Source organism: Hakea prostrata, chromosome 7 (genome assembly GCF_041222555.1).
Source record: "Hakea prostrata isolate BN-2017 chromosome 7, UWA_Hpros_2, whole genome shotgun sequence".
NCBI classification, from domain to species: Eukaryota; Viridiplantae; Streptophyta; class Magnoliopsida; order Proteales; family Proteaceae; genus Hakea; species Hakea prostrata.
The window spans coordinates 18,948,278-18,974,262 of NC_142606.1; the positions used below are offsets into that span (position 1 = coordinate 18,948,278).

The 25,985-nt window shown below is 38.7% G+C and overlaps 2 protein-coding genes across 4 annotated transcripts in view; one reads left to right on the forward strand and one right to left on the reverse strand.

Moving 5' to 3' along the window:
- Positions 1-254: 254 nt before the first annotated feature.
- Positions 255-8,921, forward strand: LOC149010321 (serine/threonine-protein kinase MHK-like). Of its 3 annotated transcripts, none has more exons than XM_089161288.1 (18): positions 255-432; positions 1,608-1,750; positions 1,846-1,924; positions 2,435-2,503; positions 2,648-2,737; positions 2,959-3,097; positions 3,230-3,332; positions 3,455-3,507; positions 4,174-4,240; positions 5,159-5,267; positions 5,353-5,418; positions 5,526-5,594; positions 5,665-5,725; positions 5,869-5,967; positions 6,647-6,681; positions 6,824-6,869; positions 7,225-7,309; positions 8,340-8,921. In XM_089161288.1, the coding sequence occupies exons 2-18, from the start codon at positions 1,743-1,745 to the stop codon at positions 8,407-8,409; spliced, it is 1,248 nt and encodes a 415-aa protein (XP_089017414.1). In that variant the 5' UTR covers positions 255-432; positions 1,608-1,742; the 3' UTR covers positions 8,410-8,921. The 3 variants fall into 3 exon arrangements, with proteins under 3 accessions (XP_089017414.1, XP_089017415.1, XP_089017416.1); XM_089161289.1 differs by having other exon boundaries at positions 8,346-8,921; XM_089161290.1 differs by lacking the exon at positions 8,340-8,921 and adding an exon at positions 7,531-8,321.
- The window catches only part of RAD50 (DNA repair-recombination protein (RAD50)), a 70,291-nt gene continuing 53,223 nt past the window's right edge, over positions 8,918-25,985 (reverse strand). Inside the window, exons 19-27 of the mRNA XM_089161287.1 lie at positions 24,583-24,752; positions 24,182-24,506; positions 12,728-12,853; positions 12,591-12,643; positions 10,790-10,940; positions 10,648-10,710; positions 9,900-10,033; positions 9,653-9,781; positions 8,918-9,528 (exon numbers count right to left, since the gene is read on the reverse strand). Of these exons, the coding sequence (XP_089017413.1) occupies positions 9,489-9,528; positions 9,653-9,781; positions 9,900-10,033; positions 10,648-10,710; positions 10,790-10,940; positions 12,591-12,643; positions 12,728-12,853; positions 24,182-24,506; positions 24,583-24,752 (1,191 nt within the window). The 3' untranslated portion in view covers positions 8,918-9,488. The remainder of the gene's footprint in view (positions 9,529-9,652; positions 9,782-9,899; positions 10,034-10,647; positions 10,711-10,789; positions 10,941-12,590; positions 12,644-12,727; positions 12,854-24,181; positions 24,507-24,582; positions 24,753-25,985) is intronic.

Consider the following 25,985-nt stretch of genomic DNA (forward strand, 5'->3'; position numbering starts at 1 on the left):
AGTAGAATAGGATTTTTTTTATCAGAATATTCGTCTCCATTTGCAATATTTAATTGCTTACACCAGTAATTAGATATAATTTCCAGGGTGTTTTTGATATATTCTCGGCTAAGAAAAATCTGATTAATAAATTGAATAATTCAAAGGGATGAAATTAATTATAGGGTGTCTCACGGGGGTCGTGTTGAAAATTTTTCTTTAATTTATTATTTATTTATTCTCTAGTTGGCTTTAATTCGTCTTCATCTCTTATCCGGAATTTGTTACAAGAAGTCAAGAACAAGGCGACAGCAGAAATCTAATTCCCTTCTGCGTTTCGTTATATAACCAAAAGATGATACTTTATCCACATTGTTAATTGAAAGCTTCAGATTCACCTTTCTCCCATCGTTTATCTCCTTTTGATTTTATTAACCTTCGTCAGCGTAGATGGTGAGCTTAATCTCTTATATATTTTTCGTTTCATTTTAAAGATATACGGGTTTTTTCTTCTTCCGTGTGGGAAAGAGTTTCAGTTTTGCTCCTGCTTGTCTAGGGATTCTGCTTCGAATTGGAATGCAGGCAGAGTTTTTCCTTGTTCCTCGTCTACTTTCTGTTGTATGCCGGTTTTATTCCCGTTGATTTATTATTTATTTTCTTTTATTTTATTTGGTAATTAGTCATTGAATGCAGCTAAACTTCTGAAGCAATTCGACTTGGTTAGAATGACTACAAATTTTTTTAGCTTTGCATTGAGGATCTCTTTGCCTTGCTTCAGTTTTCGAGTTCAAGTATTCGGGATCTTAGAGGGAAATTCTATTTTAGGGGACCAATCAGTTGTTTTCTGATGGTATATTATAAAGTTATAACTGTTAGATTCATGAACTCCTCGCGCTTCTTTTGCAATGGGCGTTCCAATTGATGATGGAACCCAACATTGAAATTTTTGTTGATCGGATATAGTTCTACTTTTCGTTTTGAGTTGTTTGCTTACTGTCCGTTCTGCCAAAGATAATTCTAGCTGAAGGTATCATGTTAATGTTCGAGTCATCATAAGACTCTTTTGGTCAGTATGTTCTTATTGATAAGGCAGCGGCAGCTTGACCTGGTCATGCTATTAGTTTGAATATGTTGAATTCAGTATTTTTTTCCCTACTATAAAAAATCAATATTTTTTGAAATCTTATTTTATTTCAACCATATGTCATCCAAGCTTATCTCAATCTGCTGCAAGTGAAACTTCTTGTATGTTATAAACACCATATCTAAAATCAAAGGCATACTTACCTGATTGGTGAGCAGCACAATTACACTCAAAAACGTTTTCTCCTCGTGCTTTTCATTTTTAGAGTTCTATTGAAGCATAATCTCTCTCACAGTTCAGTCGCCAAATTTTCTAAAGGGGGGCACCCCCCCCCCCAGAATGGATGGATCAGATATACATCCCTGTTTGGGATTTTCTGTGGATGAAATTGAACACTTCCTCTGCTATAATTTTTCCAGATGAATTGTGGAGACTACCATCTTCTTGTAGATGATATCAGCTTATTGCCGTGTCTGTATCTAAGCATGCCAACCATCTTTTTTGTGATGTGTAATCACTCACACTATGAACACTTTGTTTTCAGGACATCTTATGTTTCATGTTACAGTTTAGCCGTAATCTCTACTTGAAATCAATAGAAAGAAGTGTAGAGCCTTTTATCTGGAGGTCAATAAAAGTTCACTGAGGCACAGCCTGCTAACACTGATACAGATATATAATGGAAAGGTGAATTGTTATTTCCTTGAGATTTCTTTGAATTAGATTTCGTGCAGTGTGTCTTTTGAGGGTTTATGTTTTGTCTTGCTCTCAATTGTTTTCAGATATAAACCTATGAAAGAGCTTGGAGATGGAACATGTGGAAGTGTGTATAAAGCCCTTAGTCTAGAAACAAATGAGTTTGTAAGTATTGGGCTTCCGATAAAGTAACAAATCATGGTTATATGCAACTTTGATGTTCAAATAAAAACCATTTTAATTGGATGTTTTTAAGCACAAGAGGCTTTAGTCAGGTTATATTCCATGATGGATTGTGACACGTTTTGCTTGACATGTAACCATCTAAATCCATACAGAGGAAAGTATCTGAAATTCACCCTTTCATTGTTGAACACTTGCATGACTGTTATTCATTAACATGCACAAACACCTTCATTACTATAAAAGTGAAAGATATCAAGTCTTTCCTAACATTAGTGTATTTCCTAAACCTCAAAACACTCATAGTTTTAGGTGTTTATGTTTTCTTTCCTAACATTAGTGTATTTCCTAAACCTCAAAATAGTCATAGTTTTAGGTGTTTATGTTTTTCTTTTTTGTTACCTGTCTCTTTGATATTCTTTTGTGCTGAATGTAAATGATCTTTTAATCTATGAATCCACTTTTCAACTGATGGCATGAATTTCGTTGAAGGTTGCTGTCAAAAAATTGAAGAGAAAATTCTACTTTTGGGAGGAATGTAGGAGCCTACGTGAAGTTAAAGTATGATAATAATTTACTCTTCTCTTGATTGAAATGTATTCATTTATCTTTTGTCAATGTAAAGCAATTCAAACATTAATAAAGTACAGCACTCTTAAATACTCATGTTATCATGTTAGAGAACAATGTTGCCTTTTTTTGCAGTCCCTCCGCAAATTGAATCACCCAAACATTGTTAAGTTGAACGAGGTCGTCTGGGAAAACAATGAGCTTTTCTTCATCTTTGAATACATGGTAAGGTTTGATCTAAGTAAATGTTTTTTCATTCCTCTCCGGTATGGGCTCATAGTTGTTGGTTGTGAGTATTATTTTCTGGTAAGGTTTGATCTAAGTATCTATTTTCTGGTCAGTGAAAGGGAAATATCAACATGTCAACATCTAAAAGAGCAGGGATGAGGATGAATATGATTTTTTGGCCTACAAAACTCATTCAGTTTTGTTTCTCATTTATCCAGGAATTTAATCTATACCAAATCATGAGAGACCGGCAAACTCCATTTTCAGAGGCAGAGATACGGAGTCTTATTTCTCAAGTGTTACAGGGACTTGCATATATGCATGGAAATGGATATTTTCATCGGGACCTAAAACCTGGTATTCAGATCCTTTCTATAATACATTATTGTATCCTTTGATTTATGCAGAAGATCAGTTTTCACTTATTTATACAGGATACTTTGTGTATGCTGTAATGATATTTATTTAAACATTTATCCTCCTGTAAAGAGAATCTGCTGGTGACGAGTGACATTATAAAGATTGGTGATTTTGGATTAGCAAGAGAAGTTACATCAAGGCCTCCATATACAGATTATGTTTCTACACGGTGGTGAGTTCCATTTGACTGCATCACCTTGATCTACTTGATATTCTCAGCTGCTATTTCAGATGAACTTTGTTATTTTAGTTAGTGGTTAGAATCTTCTAAAACCTGTTGCATACATATGCAAGGTACCGGGCACCAGAGGTTTTGTTGCGGTCATCATCATACACTCCTGCAATAGGTAAGCATTGCTTAATTATCATGACATTCAAGAAATAGTGATGCTTTTTTCCCCCCTGAAAACTGACTTCATAGAAAATTTTAAAGGGTTTGCAAGCTATGGAAAGATTTTTGGCTAGAAAAGAAGCGTTTTTGAGAGATGACAGTATCTGTTCTTTATTCCATATAATTCACATGCTTGAAACTCTCCTTATTCCTGTCTTAAACCATTGCCATGATCATTTTGAAATTGTTTGAGAACCAAACCGTCTCGTATTAGAAACTGTAGAATCTCTGCACTACATTCTAACTTCCAGGTATGAAATTTAGCTCCTGCTAGAACATGCTAGCTGACAAATGGCTGAGAAGCAATATGGTTAAGAATCTAGGACGATTAAATTGCTCACATGTACATTGCATGTCAACACAATCTTTGCCTTGGTTTTGTTTCCCTTTAATGGTGCTTCTGCAACACATGTATCGTGAAAGAAGTAGCAAAACAGCATGTGTAGTGCTCAAAGATATGTAAAAGCATCTAATGAACTCAGAGAAAAATAATATTTGCTCAAATTTTTATTCATAAAGCTGGTAGGACGAATCATTTGGATTTCTATTATCTCCAACTCTTTTTCACAGTTTATTGTAAGATTTCTTCCTTTTGATGACTAATAAGTGCAAGTTTTTGCAGACATGTGGGCCATTGGCACAATATTGGCAGAGCTTTTTGCCTTGGCACCTATTTTTCCTGGTGAAAGGTAGTATTTATCAACCCCCAAGTGTAGAACTTTTATCTTCTGATTAAAATAAAGAAATAAAAAAGAAGTTCTCGTTGGGTAGTTGGAGACATTCTCTCTTGCATCCCATGAATACTTCAACACTCACAGCTGCACGTGCAGTTGCCACATGAAATACCATACTTAATAAAATTTAATGAGATGGAATGCCAAGAAGCTTAACCAGTGCAGTGTCTTGATACCCTTATCTGGAGAGCTCTCATGCCAGCTTGGCTTTCTCTGAGTAACACTTGGTAAATTGATATTAACAGGAGGGGAAATTTCAGGCTGTTCATGATTTGGAAAGCCGTCTATTTTGATGTATCCTCTCAATTACAGTTACTTCTCCATCCCCCTCTTGTAGATACCACAGGGAACATGCTTATTGTTGTTACCTGGGGTTAAGGTTCCACTTTTGTGTCTTCACCTTGAATACTAGTCTCCCCCCCCCCCCCCCCAACCTCTCTCCCTTTGTACATTCTCTTTCTGTCTCCCCTCTGGGTTCTGTTAATGAAATTATTAGTTCAAACAAAAAATGAAAAATTCAAGGCTGTTTTGGCTACTGAGCTGAAGCAGTTCAAACAGAGCTGTCTGGCTTCTCAACATACCATTCTGTCATGGCAGTTTGTGATGTCACTCTTTCTGATTTAGACTCTTTTCTGGACATGAAGGGAACTTAATTTTTTTCTCCTTTATCATTGGTATAGTTAGTTTCTTTCTGGTAGATGATAACATCTTTGATGTTTGAAATACCTAAACACCTTATGAAATGATGATGCAATGGATCTGTAAATGTACGTCGTCATCCTTTTATGATGATTTTCCTTTCTGTAGGATAGAGAATAACCTTTATTTTACTTTTAGTTTGATGCCTTGGTTTCCTGTTTCTTATTTGAGCAGTGAAATGGATCAACTTTACAAAATATGCCGTGTTCTTGGTACCCCAGATTGGAATACTTTGCCTGAGTGGGTGAAAGTTTCAAGCTTAATTAATTGTTGCCTTTCAAATGTAAGGTTTCGGGTTTCTTTCCGATAGTTTATTGGGCTTTGATTGTATTCTTCTGTCTCTTTTTAATAACTTCCTTTTTCTGTAGATTGAGCCTGCCAACCTTTCAGATATCATTCCTAATGCTAGTTCAGAAGCAATTGATTTGATCACGGTGAGTGTTGTCAGTGCTTTTCAATTGGTCTAAAGGTCATGGTTGATTCCTTTTAAACCCTCACGTTTGGGTAAAATTCTGATGCATATGTATTATATTTTCAATAGCAATTATGTTCGTGGGATCCACAGAGGAGACCAACTGCAGAGCAAGCTCTTCGGCATCCATTTTTCCATGTAAAATGCATTTCAAGTTCATTCTCAGCATTCTTTATGTCAAATTCCCTACCTAACGTTTTTGCAATAGGTGGATATGTGGAATCCTTTCCCACGCCGGGACTTTTTACAAGCAAATTTGAATAACATGGGTGAGTTGCGTTGCTTTTGAATTTATGTGGAATTTCCACATCTATGGTTCAGTATGTCTTCAAATTTTTCTTTGGCCAATGAAACTAATTAATGCACTTCTTATATGCACGTACGTATATTTCTTTAACCTCATGAGGATCAGAGCCGAAGCTTGAGTTGAGTCTGTGGGACTTCAGAACAGAACCGGATGATTGCTTCCTTGGTTTAACCCTTGCAGCGAAGCCCAGTTTCTCAAACTTAGGTAATGATACAAATTAATCAGTATACAACTTCAGATACTTGGGAATTTGGGATAAGTGTAGAACCTAGAAATCGGGAATTTTACCTTATACGTGTAATAATATGTGCCTACATAAGATGAGGGAACTCTGTTGTCAATGTGCTTTGACATGGAATAGTTTTTAATCTGCATACACTCTCCGGGAGCCAAACCTGGGTAACCCATTCCATATGGATCTTTATATTGGTTTTGCATATTTCTTTTTGTATCATTGTGGAAGAAGTTTCTGGTCTCCACAGATGCTGGGAACCATAGATTTACTGTCAAAACCTTCACGTCTATTAGGTGAGATTCACTGAAATTTGGTATGCATCATCTTGGAACGTGTGCAAAATCTACATTATTGTGTTCATACCCTCTCGAATAGTCAACCTGATGTGTACTTTTTTTTTCCTGGCCATTAATTCACCTTTTCTTTAAATAGATTTTGCATTTCTAACACATGCCCACTCTAAAGTATAATGTTCCTGAATATTTTTCATAGTACTTTGTTAGGGGTCCCTGTGTTTGGTTTTGTTGATCCCAGCATAATGTTGTCACTGGAAGTTATATTTCACTTCTATACCAGTATTAAATATACCCCTTTTGTGTCTCCCTATTTATTATTTCGTGTTGTCTGATTATGGTTCATTTCATGCAGAAATTGCTCATCAAACCTCAAAAAATGTGAAGGAGGTGAGTTTGTGGTTGCTGTGTGCCTACATGAGTGTAGGCTTACTTTCATAGAATAAACATATTTTTTTCACCACAGATTTCTTTTCTGCTATATATATTCAGAGCAAAAACTGAAGTTGTTTTAACGACTTCTCAAATGCAGGAAATTCTTTTTTGCTCTGGTTTTCAGAATCATTCAGATAAGTCAGGTAGATGTCCATCCATGACACTGTACTCATGATGCTTTACGGTTTATAACCAGCAGTACAAGGATACCATATCCTTTATCCCCTGAAGCAAATCTCAGAACGTACTGCTAGTTGTTTTGGTTGTTTTTCATGCTGTTTCTCCAGTGCTGTCTCTTTACAACCCTCACTCCCATCCCAAGTTTTAAAAAGAACCAAGATATTTACCATATTAAGGGTGAAGTATTTATTTCAGCCAGCTGCAGAGACCACTAAAGTTGAACCCCGCTCCCACGAACTTGTTTGTTTCAATGCAATCCCCTTCCCCCAAAATTATTGCTTTGCTAATTTGGTTTCCCCCCCCCCCCTCTGTCTTCAGTTTTGTGGCCCTTCCTATCTCTGAATCAAAGTGGGAACGACATTCCTTCGATGTCTTCTTTACCATCACCATACATGGTTAGCAGGTGAATACCACTTCATCACTCAAATGCTTTTTGGTTTTCTCTGATTGCAATTCCTGACTGTTGTGAATGTATGATTATGATTTTTTTTTTAAATATTATGAAGTTTTTTACAATCACCCAAATACATAGGCCAATACCCCTTAAGGAAGAGGTCATGAGTTCAACTCTCATTGGGGCCTAACTATTTTTTTTCTCACTAAAAGGTCATTTGTATTAAACAGTGAAAAAATTGAGAATGTATCAAACCAGCAGTCATAAACAACATCATTCCCCCACACACCAGAGGAAAGATGCACAAGACCACTTATGCCTTTTTGCATCACATGTCATGCTACCCTTGAAATAGTCGAAACTTCTTCCCTCCCATCGGCATCCCTAACAATTTCATCCAGAATATGTGCTGGCAACTGCAATACTTGCTGAGATGTGGACGATCTTGCTACCAAATATGCGAAGAAATCTGCTACTGGATTACTTTCTCTGTAACAGTGAGATTTTCCAAACCGTGTTGTCCAAATATGACCATGCCATCATTGCTGAACATACCATGGTAAGATACTTTTCTGAACCAGAAAAACTAAAGCAGCTGAGTCACTCTCGATCCACAGGCGCTGCCAATTCCTTTATGCAGCCAATTTCAACCCAATCAGAAGCGCCTCCCCCTCTGCCTGGGGCCAACTATTTGAAACCAAAAATAAAATGATTATTTTCCACTACTTTTCCAGAATATTAATACCATGGGACTTCTTATGACTCATGCTCTAACCGTATATCATTTTATTCAACACTTTAATCAAGACCTGAAAATCGGTACAACTGGAGAAGAAGGGAAGTTCTGGACCAACAGAATGCCATCTGCATTTTGAGTTAGATTATGGGGTAGTTTTGGCAAACTTCATATAATGTAATGGCTCGTTCCTAAGAGGGACCTCTGATTGAATTGTCTGAGTTGGTGCTGAATCTTTCAGTAACATGGTAGTATGCAAGATTAATTCCTACTATGATTGATGAGATGATCTGTCTTCTGTAGTTACAGTCAAGTTTCTAGTTCAACAATTGGGGTTTCACAGCCAGCAGGATTCACTATGGCATCTCTGTAGCCTAACATCCTTGACCGGTCACCACTGGTTGCTGTCTCTTTAAGCAAGTTCTCTAAAAGTTTTTTGGGGTATTGAAAGTTTTGCAGCTCAACTGGTTGAAGATTCTTTCAAACTTAACTGATGATGATGGTTTAATGAAAAGAGAAAAGAGGTAGATATCTTCTGAGGCTCATTATTAGGTCCTAGCAATATTCATTTTCAGCTTGACACCTGAAAAGGGGTTATATGTAATTTCGATGAAAATAATTGGGATCTTAAGCAACTGCATGTAATTGAACAACCCCTGCTACAGAAGGTGAGCATTTTCTAGGTGGAGAATGGAGATGTCAATCATGCCTTGCCACATATTTAGGAGAGGGACCCAACTCTCGTCCACTTCATCGGTGCTTCAAGATGAATCCCACTCTTAAATGTGCATTGAAAGGATCGACTTTAGGTCTATCTTCAAGGCTGAAGGGCAAATTTTCATGACGTCCATTAATTTTCCCATAAAATGTGTTTTCTTCCAATAATTCTCTTTCAATTTATTTGCTTATTTCTGTGGACATAAAACTGCTAGATTCAATTCTCAATGAAAAATCAAAATAATAGACGGATCGTTCCCTCCAGAATACTAGTAAAAACATACCATTAAAGTGTTCACTGAAGTCGCAGTAAGCTCGAGTAAAGTTGGCTCAACATAAGTGAAATAAAGACAATCTCCTGAAAAGAGAATCTGCACACTAATATTGTGACAGGTTTTTACATGAATGAAACATTCCCCCTCAATTTTTAAAGTTATCTTCGATTTTCTAGCAGAACAATAACTGAGAATTGACATCCTGACCCCCTACCTATAATCAAACTTGGATAGGGGGATTGTTTACAAATGGTAAATCTACATACTGTACAAACAGCCTTGCCTTCTGGTTGCCTCTAGCTACCTGGTACTTGCGTTCAGATCCTAGTGCTTGTGTAAAGCATTAGGGTTTTCTCAGCTGAGTAGGGGGCAACATGTATTTAGGGTAAGTAAACATGTCCATCGCAATTGGAGTTGAAAGGAAATCTGAGTTGTTTCACTTCTTCCAAGTCGTTGACTGTCAGTCGAATATCTCCTGGGGTTCGATAATACTATGTTGACTGGAAGAGAGCAAAAGAGTTAAGTAGGTCGTGGTAAAGTGCATGCAGTTAAGAAAACAAAATTCACAAAGTATTAGAATCCAGGAATTTAAGCAAGAAGACGAGATGAACACATCAGGCTTACAATTCATCCTTCGCAACACGATAATATCTTTCTGCATGCTGCCGTTGCCCAATCAGTTGGGCAAATCGCTCATCATGAGTAATTACTATGAGTTGGAAATTCTCTTGGTTTTTTCTATCCTCCATGATTCTGATAGATGTGGTAAAATCAATGGAATTCACAGGTGTCAGGCGCATTAACATTCTATAAAGCAATGGGAAGTTAAATATGATAGCATGAATGCATGAGGAGGTAAGCATGCACCTACCTAAGGAGAGCTGCTGCAAGGCTCTCAGCATTTGGGCCATCCAAGTTTGTGGTCGGTTCATCCAGTGCTAGTATTCCACAGTTCAGACAAAAGGTCTCTGCTAGTGCTAACCGAATTATAAGCGAAGCTAGGACCTGAAACAGAAACATTGAAAAAATCGAGGTATAATTAAATTCCTTTTGGTTAGCATTCACGAGTCAATAAAATCAGAGAAGCTGCTACAGATGTCAGTCTCATATATTCGTGTATATATAGAGAGAGTTTTAGATAGTAGTTACTACACAACAACCAGGATGCCATTATGATAAAAAAGGACAAGGCAAATCAATACAGATCAATATAAAAACACACAAACATGTAGTAAGCTTCCCCAGTCACAATCCTCAAATAGTTTCAACTAAAAACCAACAATCTCCCATCCACTGAGCTAGCACTTGCTCTTGGGACGATTAGACAGATAGGCCATAGAAAGCTTACTACTGAAAATAAATCCAGATTGAACTGTTTTATTTTCCTGTCCAGGAAGAATCAAGATGGCCACATTCATGCACTTAATTCCATCAATCCCATATCTATCTTTCAGAAAGATAAATTGAGCCATTATTTTTTGGCTGGTTTCCCAACAAATGCACCTTCTGGTCCAAGTCTACAGGCGCACTCCTCTGTCTTATTGGTAATCATTGTAAGAGGAACATATTATTGGTTTTTCTTCATACAGATCTCGAAGGAAGGTTCAGTTAGTTCTCACCTTCTGACCAGCACTACATCTTCCTCGCATTTCCAGCTCAGTATCACCAGTTTGCATGAGAACCTGTGAACAAACACAACAGTGTCAAAATCAGCATATCTCCAGAAAAAGTATGTAACCCATAAAGCTTCTTTTTGCATACCCGGTAACTATAGGATCGAGTCCCAGAACCTTCAGCATCAGAATGAATACTAATATAGTCTATATCCTGGCCCCTGTAAGTTTGTTGCCATAGCTCCCTAATAATTTTATTTATTTCCTCCATCTTCATGGTGTGGAATCGCATTAGAGCTCTACAATTGAGCCAATGCACAAGATACAATTAGACAACTAATTGAAATAAACAATTAAGCTTAAAGAGAGGAGAAGCACCACTATGATAAAACTACCACATTAGAAACATTTTACATTAACGGGTATCAAGACGCAAATCACACCCCTCATGATAAAGAAATAATAGAACGAATAACCTCTCCTCCCTCTCTTCCCAAGGAAGCATATGATAGTCACCACAAAGTGACATGTAGTGCTTCACAACTTAATACATGGCAAGACGCTGTGGTCTGCAACACAAGACCCCAACCATTCTCAGTGGTAGAATTTCAGCCCAAAATTAGGAAACGCAGTGATTTGCATCTCTCATAAATTAAAGTTTACAAAAATTCGTAAAAGAGAATGAAAATAATATTTTTATATGGAATCTTTATAATTTTTATACTCTTGTCCATACAATTAGCTGAAGTCTGATGTTATTAGGGTGCATGTATTGGTGTCGGAATCTGACAGTCAACAAGGTTCAGACATGGCCACTTCCCAGAGGAAAAAAGGGTTGGGGGACTAACATTTTTAAATGGCATAAGCGGGCAGAAGAGATGTTGTGCTAGTCTTGGTAACTGACCACCCAATTTGTGCCACATGGAACATCATTTTGACAGATTCACTCGTATAGAGAGTTCATTCTGAATTACTCGTTTGACAAATTTTGTGATTTAACTCGAATCTCTGGTCCACTTGCATAATTGTTCCTTTTGTATGGGCAATTTATTTTGTTCTTACATTTGACCTTTTTCGTGCACATGCAGAACTTGGATTCTTGCTGAAAATTAATAGATGAGTGGAAAACCATGGACAGGAGAAGCCACTGGAGCTAGACAGATAGGAAGAAGCAACAAATCAAATGCAGATATGCCACTACTTCACTTCTACTCCTATTCTGATGCAGAGTCAAGTCCAAGTAAGGTATGCTGGCGGACAGACGAGGAGAAGGTGGAGGAGCAGGACAAGGAAAAATTGAATTCCCTGCTGAACTGAATCCATGTACACAAACATGGGCATGTAATGTCATATCCTTCCCCCCCCCCCCCCCCAAAATAAATAAATAAATAAATAAATAAAATGGTGCATTTATGCAAATTAAGTATAAGAAGAGAGGAAAAATTATAAAAATCCAAGTCAGAGACCCTTCTCCCTCAAGGAATATCATACCGCTTTTCAATAGAAATATCAAATCAATGTGAGAGGACCTGAAGTACCCAACTTGCTCAGAGAATACTCTCGCATCAAAATACATTCAGTAGTGAAATTTATTATGCGAAAACGACCTACCATTTCCAACAGGTACATAAACTGATGATTCAAGAAATAAGGGTGATAATCAGACATGTAGCAATTGGTTCAGGAAACAAGGGTGACAATCAAACATGTAGCAAATTGTTCTGAAAATGCCCAACCTGGGTTCAAATTCTCTTAATCTACAGGCAATTAATTGGAGAACCACTCGAACATGTTAAAAAACAAAAAAACCAAGAACATGGCTCTAGAAGTATAGATTGATAAAATATTTGAGGCATTTAAAGAAAAGTCAAATATTAAATGATTTTAAGAGATAAGTGAGGTTGGAAGCCAATCGGAAAAGCAAGTCAGAGGCCATTTAAAGTACTCACTTATCAAGAGCACTGTAGTATCTATCCAGGTCCTTGTTCGCCATCTCAGTAGTCTGTTACAAGAGTCTTGATTATGAAAACCAGTAGTAGCATAAACAGATGGAGAAAACAGAATTAATCCAAAACTAGGCTTTTACCTTAAGCTGGATAAGTTGAGCAAAGTAACGCTTGTCAATGTCATTGTATTTAGCTTGTCTAAGCTCGGCTTTATTATCTGAAATGTTCTTCTGGTATACAGAGAGAGTTCCACGACACTTGTTCAACTGTAATATAGATGCATATATCAATTTTGATTTGTCACTGGAACTGTAAATTTTTTGTATGATTATGATTATGCTATTAGTAAATGGGGGTAAACTTATATAAATGATTCTAACAAGAATGGAAGTAAAATTATGCAAAGTTGTCAAGTGAAAGATACAATAGTAATGCAAAATCAACACATCCATTTTTATTTGGTTCTCCATACATCTGATGGCATCTTAATGTAGTGGTAGGTACCAATGTGGTATGGCACTCCGAAGTAGGATTACAGTGGTAGCCAAAATGCCCACTACTACAGCTACTAATCTCAGAAGTGATATCAGAATGGGTATCTAATACATATCAGTCCCTTACACATTCCATATTACTCTATTAAAATAAGGAACAATTCCAGCCAAAAGGGCAAGACAATCAGCTGGACAACACACTCTATCACAGGGTGCATACCGGGTTAAAACCCAGAAAATTATCAGCAACCACCCAATGGGGCTGCACACCCACAATTTTAGGTTTCAGAGGATTGTACAAACCTAGAACTAACCACGTTAATGTGGAGGCTAGGTGAAAGATATCACAGCAACCAAAATAGGAAGGACTGAAATTCAAAACTCAGGGGAGCAAACCAAACCCAGCCAACATATGTCAACTAAAACAGGGTCAACTGGAGCTATAAAGGTGCTGATTTAATCCTCCAAATATCAGTTGATTCCAATTAGTGGCAGAGATATAGATCCTCAAAGCTGCAGCAATGATAATTAGAGGAACCACTCAGCCGCAGGGAAGAATAGGTGATCTCAGAATTCAGAGAACTTTATTGGCAGGTCCTGACTACTGTCAAGTAGTCCTTCAGGGAACTAACTTAATCCCAGAGTATCAGCAACAACAGCTCACAGGTTGCAGGGATTTTATAGGCTTGAACCAACAGCAGGAATAAACAGTAAAGTCCAGCACAGGTACTGATTTGAGTTGCAGATAAGTGATATATTAGTAGCATCAGCGTGGAGCTTATCTAAACTTCAAAGAACAATCTGCAGCTCCTAAACATTAGTCTCAGTTGGTCCAGTACAGAAAATAAACAAAGAAAAAAGAAAAGAAAGTAGATTGCTTGAGAAGAGACTGTCCCTACTAGGCATTCAGGGTGCTAACTCATCCAGGGACTGTCCCTACTAGGCATCTCAACACCCCCCCCCTCAAAGGGCAGACACTTTGCGCAAAAAATAGCATATCTTCATTAATTCATGGGGAAAGGACTGATATTCTTTTACATTATTTAAAAAAAAAAAAAGGAAAAAAGAAAAAGAGATCCAGCAAGGGGCACAACATGAACCCAAGCTACTGCCTAACTGATTCACAGAACAACGTAAAACAAACACAAAACAAGTTTAACAAGTTCTTTAATTTTAAAAAAGGGGAAGAAATAAATAAAAAGAGAAAGCAAAACACTGATGAAAGAGATTAGGGAACATAATGACTAGTGTCTCAAGAAATCACAAAATAAAAAATGAGAAATGGGTATGATTGTGGAACTGGGATATGGTTTGGTGAAATTATTGTGAATATGAAATGACATGCAAGGGTTTATATAAATTAAGTTGGCATGGGACTCGGCATTTGCATCCTTGCATGTGTTGGCATAATGCATTCACGTTGACTGCATGATTGGGTAAATCCTGACTTGCTACAGCCCTACCAACAAGGAAATTGAGGTTGGGCCACCCGTGGAGCATGATAATCAAAGCATCGCCTAGGCGGCAAAGCGGTTTTTGAACCGCTTAAATTGTGACCGCTTAACTAATGTACTTATTTCTTGCCGCTTTTTTTCTTAGGCATTACCACTTTGCCGCCTTTTGCGCCATATTGCCGCCTAGATGCTAAAGCAGTTTTTTTTTACCTTTTGTAATTTGTGCATATTATTTTTTTTCTTTTTTTTTTAATCATAATTTATTCTACAATGCCATATATAAATTTAAATATGAGAGCCATTTCGGAATCGAGGCCCAAAGTGCCTGTCGGCAACAGAATGTGAAGCATGAGCCATATTCAATGATTACTGACATAGTACATACTACTTTTCTTTCATTTTCATTTTTCACATTGATTACTGATATAGTACATACTACATAATTATTGTTATGAATCTTATGATGCTTGATGAGATGAAGTAATGTTTTTAATCTTTTTTTGGATAATTTTTCATAATTGTGATTCTTGAATGTTTTTTTTATTTTTATTTTTATTTTTATTTTTATTTTTATGAATGTGATTGTTGAATGTTTGTTTATTACTTTAGTTTATTATAAAAAGTATTTGTATTAAAAATTAGTTTAAAAGTAGTTATATTACAAATATTGACTAAACCGCTTTGGTCGCTTTATTGCCGCTTAATCGCCAAGGCGGAGCCCCCAATCACTTTGGTCGCTTTGCCGCTTTAATAACCATGCCGTGGAGTGAATTTCCCTCTTTTTTTGACGATTTCTGTTTATGCTATGAGTGATGTCAGGAATGGAAAACGGAAGAGTAAAGAGTGATGTGAGGTGATAAGGAAGGGCTGAATCTTTGAGGGGCCACAAGGTAACACTAGAATACCATTTACTGGCATACTAAGGGTCTTTTCAAAGCAAGAGCCAAATCTGTGAGTGGGTCCCAAGGCATGCTAATAGGGTTGTTGGGGTGCTAACACAAAACAAGGACTGAATCTGTGAGAGTTAGTGTCCTCTAGTCTTGAATAGCATTATGACTAGATTATCCTATGCATGGCTAGGTAATTCCCATGTCAGGGCCCTTCTTATCTGAGGCAAAGGTCTTGGGTAACCCATGGTGGTTGCACGATGGGTATTAAGGAGAGAGCACTTACCTTATTGTTTGCTGTTCCAAATCAAGGGCTAAATCTGTGGGGGCCATAATCAACAACAATGCACCATTCATTGTACTGTGGCGTTATATGCTACCAAAGCAAGGGCTGAATCTCTAATGGGCATCCGGTAGTTAAAGTAGGGTTATTGGGGCTAGTCCTATGGGGTTAGCTCCAGCTTTATTTCATGGCATTGTAGCTAGAAGACTTGCATACTTATGTTATTGCATCTTATATAGCATGTAGGATCATAAGTAAACATTCATTATTTGTTGTGTTTTCCCCTCTGGGACAGGGATAGAGGTTCCTATAGGGCAGGATGCTGCTACCTACAAGGGGGCTGGTGGTGCAGAGACCATCCAGCCATCCTACACCGGACATAATGCCTCGTGTGAATGCTACCCATGCTCTTATGGAATACACTTAGATACGTAGAATGGTACATACACTAGTGAGATGAGAGTCGAGTCTTATTTACCTTGGAATTCGGGATATGTAACTAAAACAGCGATGGGAAAACTACGAATGAACTGCCATTGACATTAGTAGTTTCTTTTGGTGAAACACTTATCGTGGGTATGTAATCAACTCATGACTTCTTTCAAATATCTCACTGTATTATATTATATTCCTAATGCATTGCCTATGATTCATACCATGGGTAGATGTCTGGTTATTGTACTACATAACTTATCCGAGAAGGGATGTTGGTGCCAGTCAACATCGGGTCACAAGTGGAGGCCCAGCCTTACCAAGGTGGGGGTGTGAAACATGCTCTAGGGGACCACATAGCGCAATTTATCATCCAGACCTTCTGGGTTTCCTTATTTAAGGATCCTCAAGGACATCCATATAAACTTCCTCTAGCAACTCACCTCATAATGTTGTTGTAGACCCAGGGCTTGGAGATAGCACATCAAAGGATAACTTAGAGAATACTCAGCTTCACCACATGTGCAAAGGTCTACTAATAGTCAATTGATATGTTTCAACCCCTTGGAAACCAATCTTGCGTTATACCTATCCAGGATTCCACCAGCTTTGCTCAACGGTGTACACCCATTTGCAGCCTACAAATGTTTTCACAAAAGGAAGACGGGATCCCAAGAAGAAGATCCCAATTCCCAAGCACCACTCATTGCAATTGCTCACATTTTCTCTAATGTGGCCCCTTTCCATTTTGAGCCTACCATCCAATCCTATCAAGTTTAGGAAGGAAGACAGGATTCAAAAGCAGAAACAAAAGCATGATAAGACAGAAAAAATAGTCTAAAGACACGAAACAGGAGATAGGATGATCTGTACAACCCCTCACCCTTTACGGACAGCACAGGCAAATTCTAATGAACAATATTATTAGGCAGGGAAAGGTTGACAGATTTTGGTGTGGTAATGGTTAGACTTGGATCCAAGGGAAGCAATTGACCTGCAGTAACATCTGCTAGCTTCTTGGGAGAACAAGTGAAAGGATGAGGGTGTAACTTTCCATATCATTTGTCAATGTTCGGTTGTTCCCCCTTCATAGATGATGTATACAACTATAAAAAGGATAAGCATCAAGCTCTTGAAGAGAGAACGAAGGATTGTCAAGAGTGGCAACCATTACCCCTCCACCACCAGAGGACTTCCACTTGAAGAGCAACTGTGGGAGACTAGCAGGGGGAAGACTTGTCGAATACAATGTTTGTAGTGAACGGAAGTATGGCCCAAAGACAAGTAATAAGATTCATAGCTTCTACAACAAGAAGACAGTCTTACCCAAGTAAATTGGGTCTGCTACATGGACCCTTCCAAAACAAAGGAGCGAAAAATGAAGTCCACATCATAGTTCTCAAAGGGTCACCTTGGAGCCCGCCTAGGCACCCAGGCACTTTAGCAGTGCCTAGGCACCCAGAACCCTTGGTTTGTGTTACCTTAATTTCTTTCCCCACTCAGGAGACCTTGCTCACTATGTCCAGACAAGGGAAAGGAAAGTAAGAGGAATGAAGAAGAAAAATAAAGATACAGAATAAGAAAAGTGAGACATGGAAACTTAAAAACAAAAGTAAAAGGAAGTGGATAGCTAGGAATATCTCAGCTAGACAGTGTTGGCAACATGGACCCATGCCCTCCAACAGACTTTGAGGTCATACTTGGCATAAGGTCCAGATTGTCATCCATCACAATGTCACACACAGTCATTTTAGGCGTTTGTCCTTGGCTCTTTTAGCTCCTTCAGCTAAACAACTTATTGAGGCATCCCTAGGCCTCTGTTCACATGGGCAAACCACCTCAAATGACATTCATTTTTGTCACTAATGATGGCAACTACCACTTCAGTTCTTATATGTTCATTTCTCACTTTACCCTTTCTAGTTTTGCAACACAGCTACATTAGTTCCCTCATGTCTGCCTCAGAGAAGCTTCATGATGACACTTCTTAACAACCCAACATTCAGCCAACCCCAAGGAATTTGCTCAATTGGCAAAGACCAATGCCACATAGCATGACGTCAAGAGTTCGAATCTCCTTGAGGCCAGGGGCCTCCCCCTGTAAATATAAAATAGCTACCCCCACCCCCCTTAAAAAGAAAAACAACATTCAGCCCCATACGTCATAGAACATTAGACAACTCTCCTTTAGAACTTTCCTCTAGGCAATAAAAGGATTTGTCGGACACATGTTACTCTCGTCACCTCCCAATTTCATCCATTCCATCTTAATCCTTTGTGAATCATCACCATCTATGTAACCTTCTTTATGTATAATAGACCCTAAGTATCTGAAGCTGAAAAATATATAAAGCAGACTGAAAACCCAAAACACTAAGTGGGCATACAGTTATGGATTAAGATTTTAGTGCTGATTATGAGGATTTGAACCAGCTAGAAATTGACATTTGGTCAAAACCTTGTATTTTCAGGGTAAAACTAAACAGGTGATGGGCTGGTGAAAATTGTTGAAAGTGTTCTGAAGTTCTGAACTAACAAAACCTATTGAAACTACCAAAACTAGGTTGGTTAAAATTGGTAAAACCTAGATAATTAAATTTTCAAGACATTGTTGAAACTGGGAATTTTTCGAACTCCCTGGAAGTTTAATCTTGGTAACATGTGAAACCAAGATTTGTTTCCATATATACAGTGGATGAGCTAAGTAACTATGAGGACTACATCAATCTACTAGTAAAGACGTTGATCTAAACATAAGGAAATATGCAACCCCCAATAGATGGTAGGTTTATGTTCAACACCACCATTTGGGCTGGAGTGTTATCATAAATGGTTTTGATAAATGATGCCTTCAGTTGTAAGCTAGGATTGAGAAGTCACACAATATTCCCAACTATAATCACTATATAGGTGATGTAGGTCCAACACCAAAGAAGATTTGCTTCTTTTTCATTCTTCCCCCTCCTTAGAAACCAACATAGGGCTGGTTCACATGGGGTTGGGCCTTTCATTGGACAGGTTTCCCTTGTAGTCAGCCAACTTAATGGACCCAAAAACATGGTAAATGAATTGAGTATGAAAATCCCTACAATTCTTTTTTCCCAATTCTTTTATGTTGTTAGGTTGGGCCAGCCTGTTGGCTGAATATGGCTTTAATTTTGGTCCACTTTAAGGTTAGAACAGTCTTTTTGCATTTATTAGTGTGTGATTTCCACACAGTCTACACCTAGAGTGGATGAGAAGTGCTTTTTTGTTTATTTTATTTAAAGTCAAGTTGACAAGGTCATCCCTAGATCAACCACAGATGATGTTGATTGTGGCTTTTTAAGTTGTTTAGAAGTCCTCAAGTTGTTAGGATTTGATTGCTCTTTCCTATGTGGATATAAGTTACCTTTCCTACCTTCGTATATGTTGCTACTTTCTATCTATTTCCCAGTGGAAGAGTAAAGAAGGCTGAATGTCAGTATTTTGATTATTATTTTGTAAGTTAAGAACCTGGTACAGGACATCTTCTTCCTCCTTGAGACTGCTGGAAGCCTCACCATTGACTGCCAAGCAGGTCCAGGACCTAGGTAGGGTATGGGACCTAATAAACTCCACCAGTAGCTACTGGGCAGTGTCCTAGATATTCACTAAGCAAATCAGGGACCTATCCATGGAATCCCATCCCCCTCACAATGACAAGGCCTTTTTCTTACCTCTTCTTACTTCATTTTATTTTCAGCCTTGGGAGAATCACCAATAAACCTACATTTTGTCTTTCCAAGTTGTTGTCCATTCAAAAAAATCCTATTTCCCCTTTAAAAAAGGCTGAAATTTATTAGATATCCTTCCCCTTTAACTCATCTAATTTTGGTGGGGGTTTCTTAGCAATCCAGCCCCCAAGTCCTGATAAAATAATCTCAAACCCCCAACCTGCAACCAAAACATTCACAGGTTTTTTAATCAGATGCACAAAAGTAGATATAGGAAGCCGTGTTGCCGACATCAATCTACTTCAGAGTATTCTGAGTATTCTCATAATTCCTCCATTTAAAATGAGGTTTGCATCAAAGGCAGAGTTTTTGTTGGGTTATCAAATAATAGATAGTACGGTACAATCAAAACAAGGCATGTGGTAAGAACAGTAAGAAAAGAATAGAGACCTTGGAGACAAGTAGACTAATCAACGAATAGCCTTTCCGGTTGAGGAAGCCATCTTCCACAGTAGGCCCCACTTCAACCTTAGTTATGGTCCAGCATCCTTTCTCTAGACCATTTGAGGTCCTAGGTCACCTCAACTATCCAAAATTTTGGGGACCCTTAGAATCTGATAAGAATCTTCAAATCCTCTATGAAATTCAATGACAAAACAGAAGAATTAACAAGAGTTCACTGGTTTTAATGGTGCCAGTCACCCGCACACCCAATGGTGCCCTCAGCCAGAGGCTGCCTCACTCACACACAAATTGCTCTCACCTTCGACCCACGACTTCTCCCTATTTATAACCCCCAGCCATAGCCTCTCTCACCCCCTCTCCCCTGCACATGGCCTAATTCCAGGGTCTTATCATTCCCACCCCTTAAATTGCACCTTGTCCTCAAGGTGCAGAAAGGTTTTAAACATAGTTTTCACACGCTCGCCACATGACCAAGCCATTTCCGCCTCATTCTCATACTCCAGAAGATAGAATCCCAACTTCATGCCCCAAAGAGGTTTGTGCACATGCATTTCAGATAATCCAACTAAACTGGGACGATTGGGCTAAGATGAGATGCAACAAACTTAACTGCCTCATGCACACCAACAGGCTCCCCTGCAACATCTTTGGTATCTAACAGGGTGAGAATTGGAAGTGAACCTCCAGGAGCTACATTCATCTCAGATCTGCCAAAATTTGCCTCAGTTGCAGCCATGTGTTACACCTTTAGAGTTAGATTTCCATCCAACAAGTTACCGAAAGCCTTCCTAGATTGATCACTAGACCATCAAAGAATCAAGCAGCTTGCATTGAAATGGACCCCCACAAGATGTCCAAACTTTCCGGTTTGGGGAGTCACTTTGACATACCCAATCACCTCCCATGCTCCTTCCCCTCCTTTATTACGCTCAGAAGAGAGAAAGGTTTCTAGGATTAGAGTTGCCTGAAGTCCACTATTCTCGTTAGCACTTTTCCCCTACAAATTCTGGCAGTCGCCGGGTTGACGCTGTCGGCTAGTTGGTCACTGTCGCCATTGAACCTGAAGCCTTACTGCCCTCAGCTCCTGCCGGCTCTGGTTCACTGCATTGAAAGGTGAACCTGTCTCTGTGTAGAGCCTCACTCGAATCTTGGAGGTTAAAGACGACTGGCCAGTTGACTGTTGGCTCTGATGGACCATGATTTGGGGGGCCCGCTGACTTGAACCAGTTCTCCCATGGATCTTCGGTCCATTCGTATTAGGCGGGCCCAGTTTATTTAAGTGGTGGCTGGACCTTGAGCAAGCAAAATGGGCTGGGCCCTTTTTAATTCCTTAGAACTTAATGGGCGGACTCTTACAGCCCACAGGTTCCGAATTTCTCATCTAGCTTAATATAGTAGGCCCAAATCCAACGCTTCTGCCCTTAGGTCCATTTCTAGCCCATCCCTAGTCGACTCTTTAACCGTTTCTTCTTCTCAAGCTCCGACAGACACCACAAACTTCCCACCATTCTCTTTGCAATTTGCAGTGGAGGAATTCTGCCAGAATGCTAACGCCAGTACCTGAGGTGCCATCATCGGTGGCCAATAAAATTCAGAAACCATAGTTCCTTTTAGCCCCATCTATGACTAACTAGGCTGCTGCAACTCTGTTTTCTCTGTGAACTTCAGCATCATCAAATGGCGAGAATTGACCTCACATCTCCCTTCGATCCATTCTTCCTCCTGATCCTTCATCTCGATTTCTCTGATCTCCTCAAATCCGACAAGATGTCGCTCCAAAATTCCTTGCAACACTGGGAGATTTTCAATCATGTGTTGGCAAGGATGAATCCATGTCTAAATCCCTCCTTTGATGCAGGAAAGCCCAAATTTCATCTCTGAACTCTTGATTCTTCTTCTTTTCCTCCTCCATTCCCTAGAACAGAGATTCAATTTTGAAATTTGAATCACATTGCTGAAGCTGTACTCTACAAATTCTAGACTCATGGTTCCAGATCTTCAATCCAAGACTCCATTTTGCTGCAAAAAATCCCCAGGATCAATGTGCTCTAATACCAATTTGATAAGAACCTTCAAATACTCCATGAAATTCAATGACAAACCAGAAGAATTAACAAGAATTCACTGGTTTTAATGGTGCCAGTCACCCCCACACCCAATGGTGCCCTCAGCCAGAGGCTGCCCTAACTCTCACACAAATTGCTCTCCCCTTCTACCCATGACTTCTCCCTATTTATAACTCCTAACCATAGCCTCTCTCTTACCCTCTCCCCTGCACAAGGCCTCACATGGCCTAATTCCAGGGTCTTATCAGAATCACTTGAAATTAACATCAGTCCATCCTCAGGACCTGCACGTCATTACCGCATAGCCACTTCCCCATCCGAACCTTGAAAAATCCTAAACAGTCCCCCTATTTTTCCACCTGAATTCCCTGTATCTGGATGTGGTATTATTAAAATCCTGCAGCATCAACCCCGGACTGGATCCTTTCAATCAAGGTTACATCAATAGGACTTTAACAAGAGCATTAAATTGAGTTTTATGAGAAAGCTTAAACAATAAAACAAATCATTTTTATGGTGCATCAAATAAAACCAAGGATTAGAGTCGATTAAACCAATGATATCAAGAGAAAGAGGCAACACAAGATCCCCAAATATCAAAGTGAATAAAAACAAAAGGTTCAATACTTATACGTTTAAGAGGCAGGTAAAATAGTATAAGCACGCTTGAAAGAAAAAAACAAGCATCAGGAAAATGAAGTCATTATTATAACAGTTCCCAAAATAAACTGCAAAGACTATACTATGTGCTTGTACAGTTAATAACACTAGACTACAGTTCCAATTCACTGTCCTGTTTCTTTTGTGCAGAATCCAAAAGAACGTAACCCCAGACAATATTGACTGCATAGGGTTGATGAAAAAGTTTTAAAAGGAATCATTAGAAAGCCATTTCTCCAAGGGAGCTATGTAATTTGTCACCACAAGGCACAAGAACTCCAGTGAGGCTGCTAATAACATGAGACATGGAGGGAGATCATAGTTGATAGTTGCTCCCATCCAATCTGATGAAGGAACATGGAAAACCCACTATGACGATAGTTAGAAGTCCCTTAAGTGATGCAGTGATGTAAATTATGTAATGCTTCCACAAGTCATGGTTTCAGGTTGAGGAGATGAAAGAGACAACACAAAACGACCAATAAAAGGTCAAAAGAAGAAACAGAACCCTGGAGAAGTAGAATCTACCCTAACACTCCTGGGGAAAAAATCAATCTCAAACCTTGACAGAAAGTCAATTTTCCATGAATTCAGATCATTGTGAGAGAAGACCTAAGAGCCCAGCAAGGAAGGGAGGACTCTTGGTAGTCTACCTACAATTTTGAAAAGGGGGAAAAAAGTCAGATATGAAGAAGGAGGTGAGGCGAAGGGAGTGAAAGAGAGCCCACTTCGATACCATGATGAAAGAAATAGTCAGACAGAGTCGTGAAAATAATGACTTGTTTCTCAAAAGAACAGAGTAATGTTCTATTTAGAATAAGAGTCAATACACACAAGGAGACCCCATAGCTATACAAAATCACTAATAGACCTAATAGCCCTAGAGCTCAATTCAAGACAAACTTAAGAAACTGAACTTGCTGCCTAAGACACCCCCTAACTGGTTTAGAAAACCAGAACATCCAACTGCAGGGGGGCTCCATGGCCCATTAATTGTGTGATGGACTGTGCTTCCCTTGGTCTCTGCAGCTGTACTTGAGACCATAATCGATCTGCATCACATTCTAAAGAAGCCCACGACTGGAAATTGGTTTATCACTGTCATGTGACTTAACTGGAAAAGAAGTATGCAAGTTTGCCAGGAGAATTTTCAATTACCTCTTCTAGAAGTCTCTCTCTTTCCTTCACGTACTTCTTTTTATTAGCTTCAAAGGTTGAAAATCCACCAATTTTTAGCATTTTATCCTCAAGTGATTCAATTTCACGTGTACATTCATCCAGATCAGCCTTTGTCTTCCGATACTTCAAGTTGTCATCAATATTTCGTTTTAATTTCTCTTGACTCTGCCTCAACTCTTTACTTTTATCCAAGTCAATGGAAATTTCATGTTTTCTGGCCTTAAGATTTTGTTGTTGAGACTCATACGCCAGTAGTTTTTCTTGCAACTCTTTCAGCCTCTCCCCTTTCTTTGAATCAATATACCTATTGCAACAACAAAATATGGTCAAGCTCAATAAAAAGTGATAGGAGAAGAAATTGCAATTGAGTCAACACATACTCTTTAATCTGGGAAGCACATTCCAGAAGCCTGTCTACTTCAGTATTGTAACTTCTCTTCAGTTCGGCTAGTGAATCATACTCATGGTCAAGTTTTTTTTTCGTTGACTCATAATCATGGTACAGTTTATCTTTCTCCTTCAATGAAACAACGAGAGCCTCGTCCAAATGCTGAAAATTTTGAATAACAATATGCATCAATATCAGGGAGAAACTATATGAAATATCATAGAATCTCCATCATTGTCCAAATGAATAACCAAAAAAGGTTTCAAGACATGGAAGTAATAAGCAACTACATTATCAGAAACAGAGGGGAAGCAGCTGGAAGACCATCCAACAAGCACATGGGAAGAGCATCCATAGAAAATCTACAAACATCAGAATTCAAGGATAAACAAAATCACTTCATAGAAAGTAGAACCCCAGCGTGAGATGCTTATGATCCTGATGATGTTAAAGAGAATCTGAGAAAGGACATAAATTTGAAATAACGTGGTTGGCAAAGCAATCGCTGCTTTCCAACCTATGCTTGTATCTCCAGAAAAGTCAACTGATTTAGTCTCTTTTAAAACCAGCTAGGTTTGGCAAGTCAGGATTTAGACCCTAGAGTAGAAGAAAATAGGGGGGAAATTCCGAACTTAAAAAGTGTTCATTGAGGTGGTCTTTTTTTTCTCTTTTTCTTTTTTGGGTTGAGACGGGGGGGGGGGGGGGGTTGGAGGTTGGGGGATGAATAAGTGTTTATTGAGTCAATGATTAAGCATGCTAAACTAGGCAATAAAACAGCAGCTACATTCAATAAACATGATTCGAATGATATCCACATCCAATTAGAGGCTGCACAGCACAGAAAATATGGAAAAGAATAACCATGCAACAAAATAAATACGTTGTGGTTGGATTACATTACATAGAACTAGAAGTCTATCTTGGTGGCTCCTAGGTTTGGATGGAATTACCAGACCAAGATGATTACAGTGGTTGATGATGAGGATTGGGGCAGACTGATCAAGGCAGAAGCTCAAACTTGAGTAAATCCACATCCGTAGATGCAGCTGTTAAGTACTGCCTACTTAGTAACTGTGAACTATTAATCGAATAGCATCTGATTATTTAGGTATAATTTTCAAGAGAATCTTGCATGGAGTAAGTTCACTGGATTACTTTTCTACGAGGAACTCCAGCTGTAATTTGAAGTCATTACGCTCGTAGGACAAGGAAAGAGTCGAGCAACAGAATAAGAAATTAATATAGATGGGCGAGAGATTGAAACCTCAAGCTTCAACGGGAGGTGGGATGTTGTAGAAGAAAGGGGCTATTCTTCTCCTTTCTCTAGGAATTTGGAACGCCTAGAAGATCTGGAGTTTTAGACACCAACCTGTTTGAACTCCTGAATTTTAATCA

What these genes read in the sequence shown, in the direction of transcription:
- LOC149010321 (XM_089161288.1), top strand. An exon ending in GGAGCCTACGTGAAGTTAAA is followed by an intron (nt 2,504 to 2,647) that starts GTATGATAATAA and finishes CTTTTTTTGCAG; the next exon opens with TCCCTCCGCAAATTGAATCA. An exon ending in CCTATTTTTCCTGGTGAAAG is followed by an intron (nt 4,241 to 5,158) that starts GTAGTATTTATC and finishes TTATTTGAGCAG; the next exon opens with TGAAATGGATCAACTTTACA.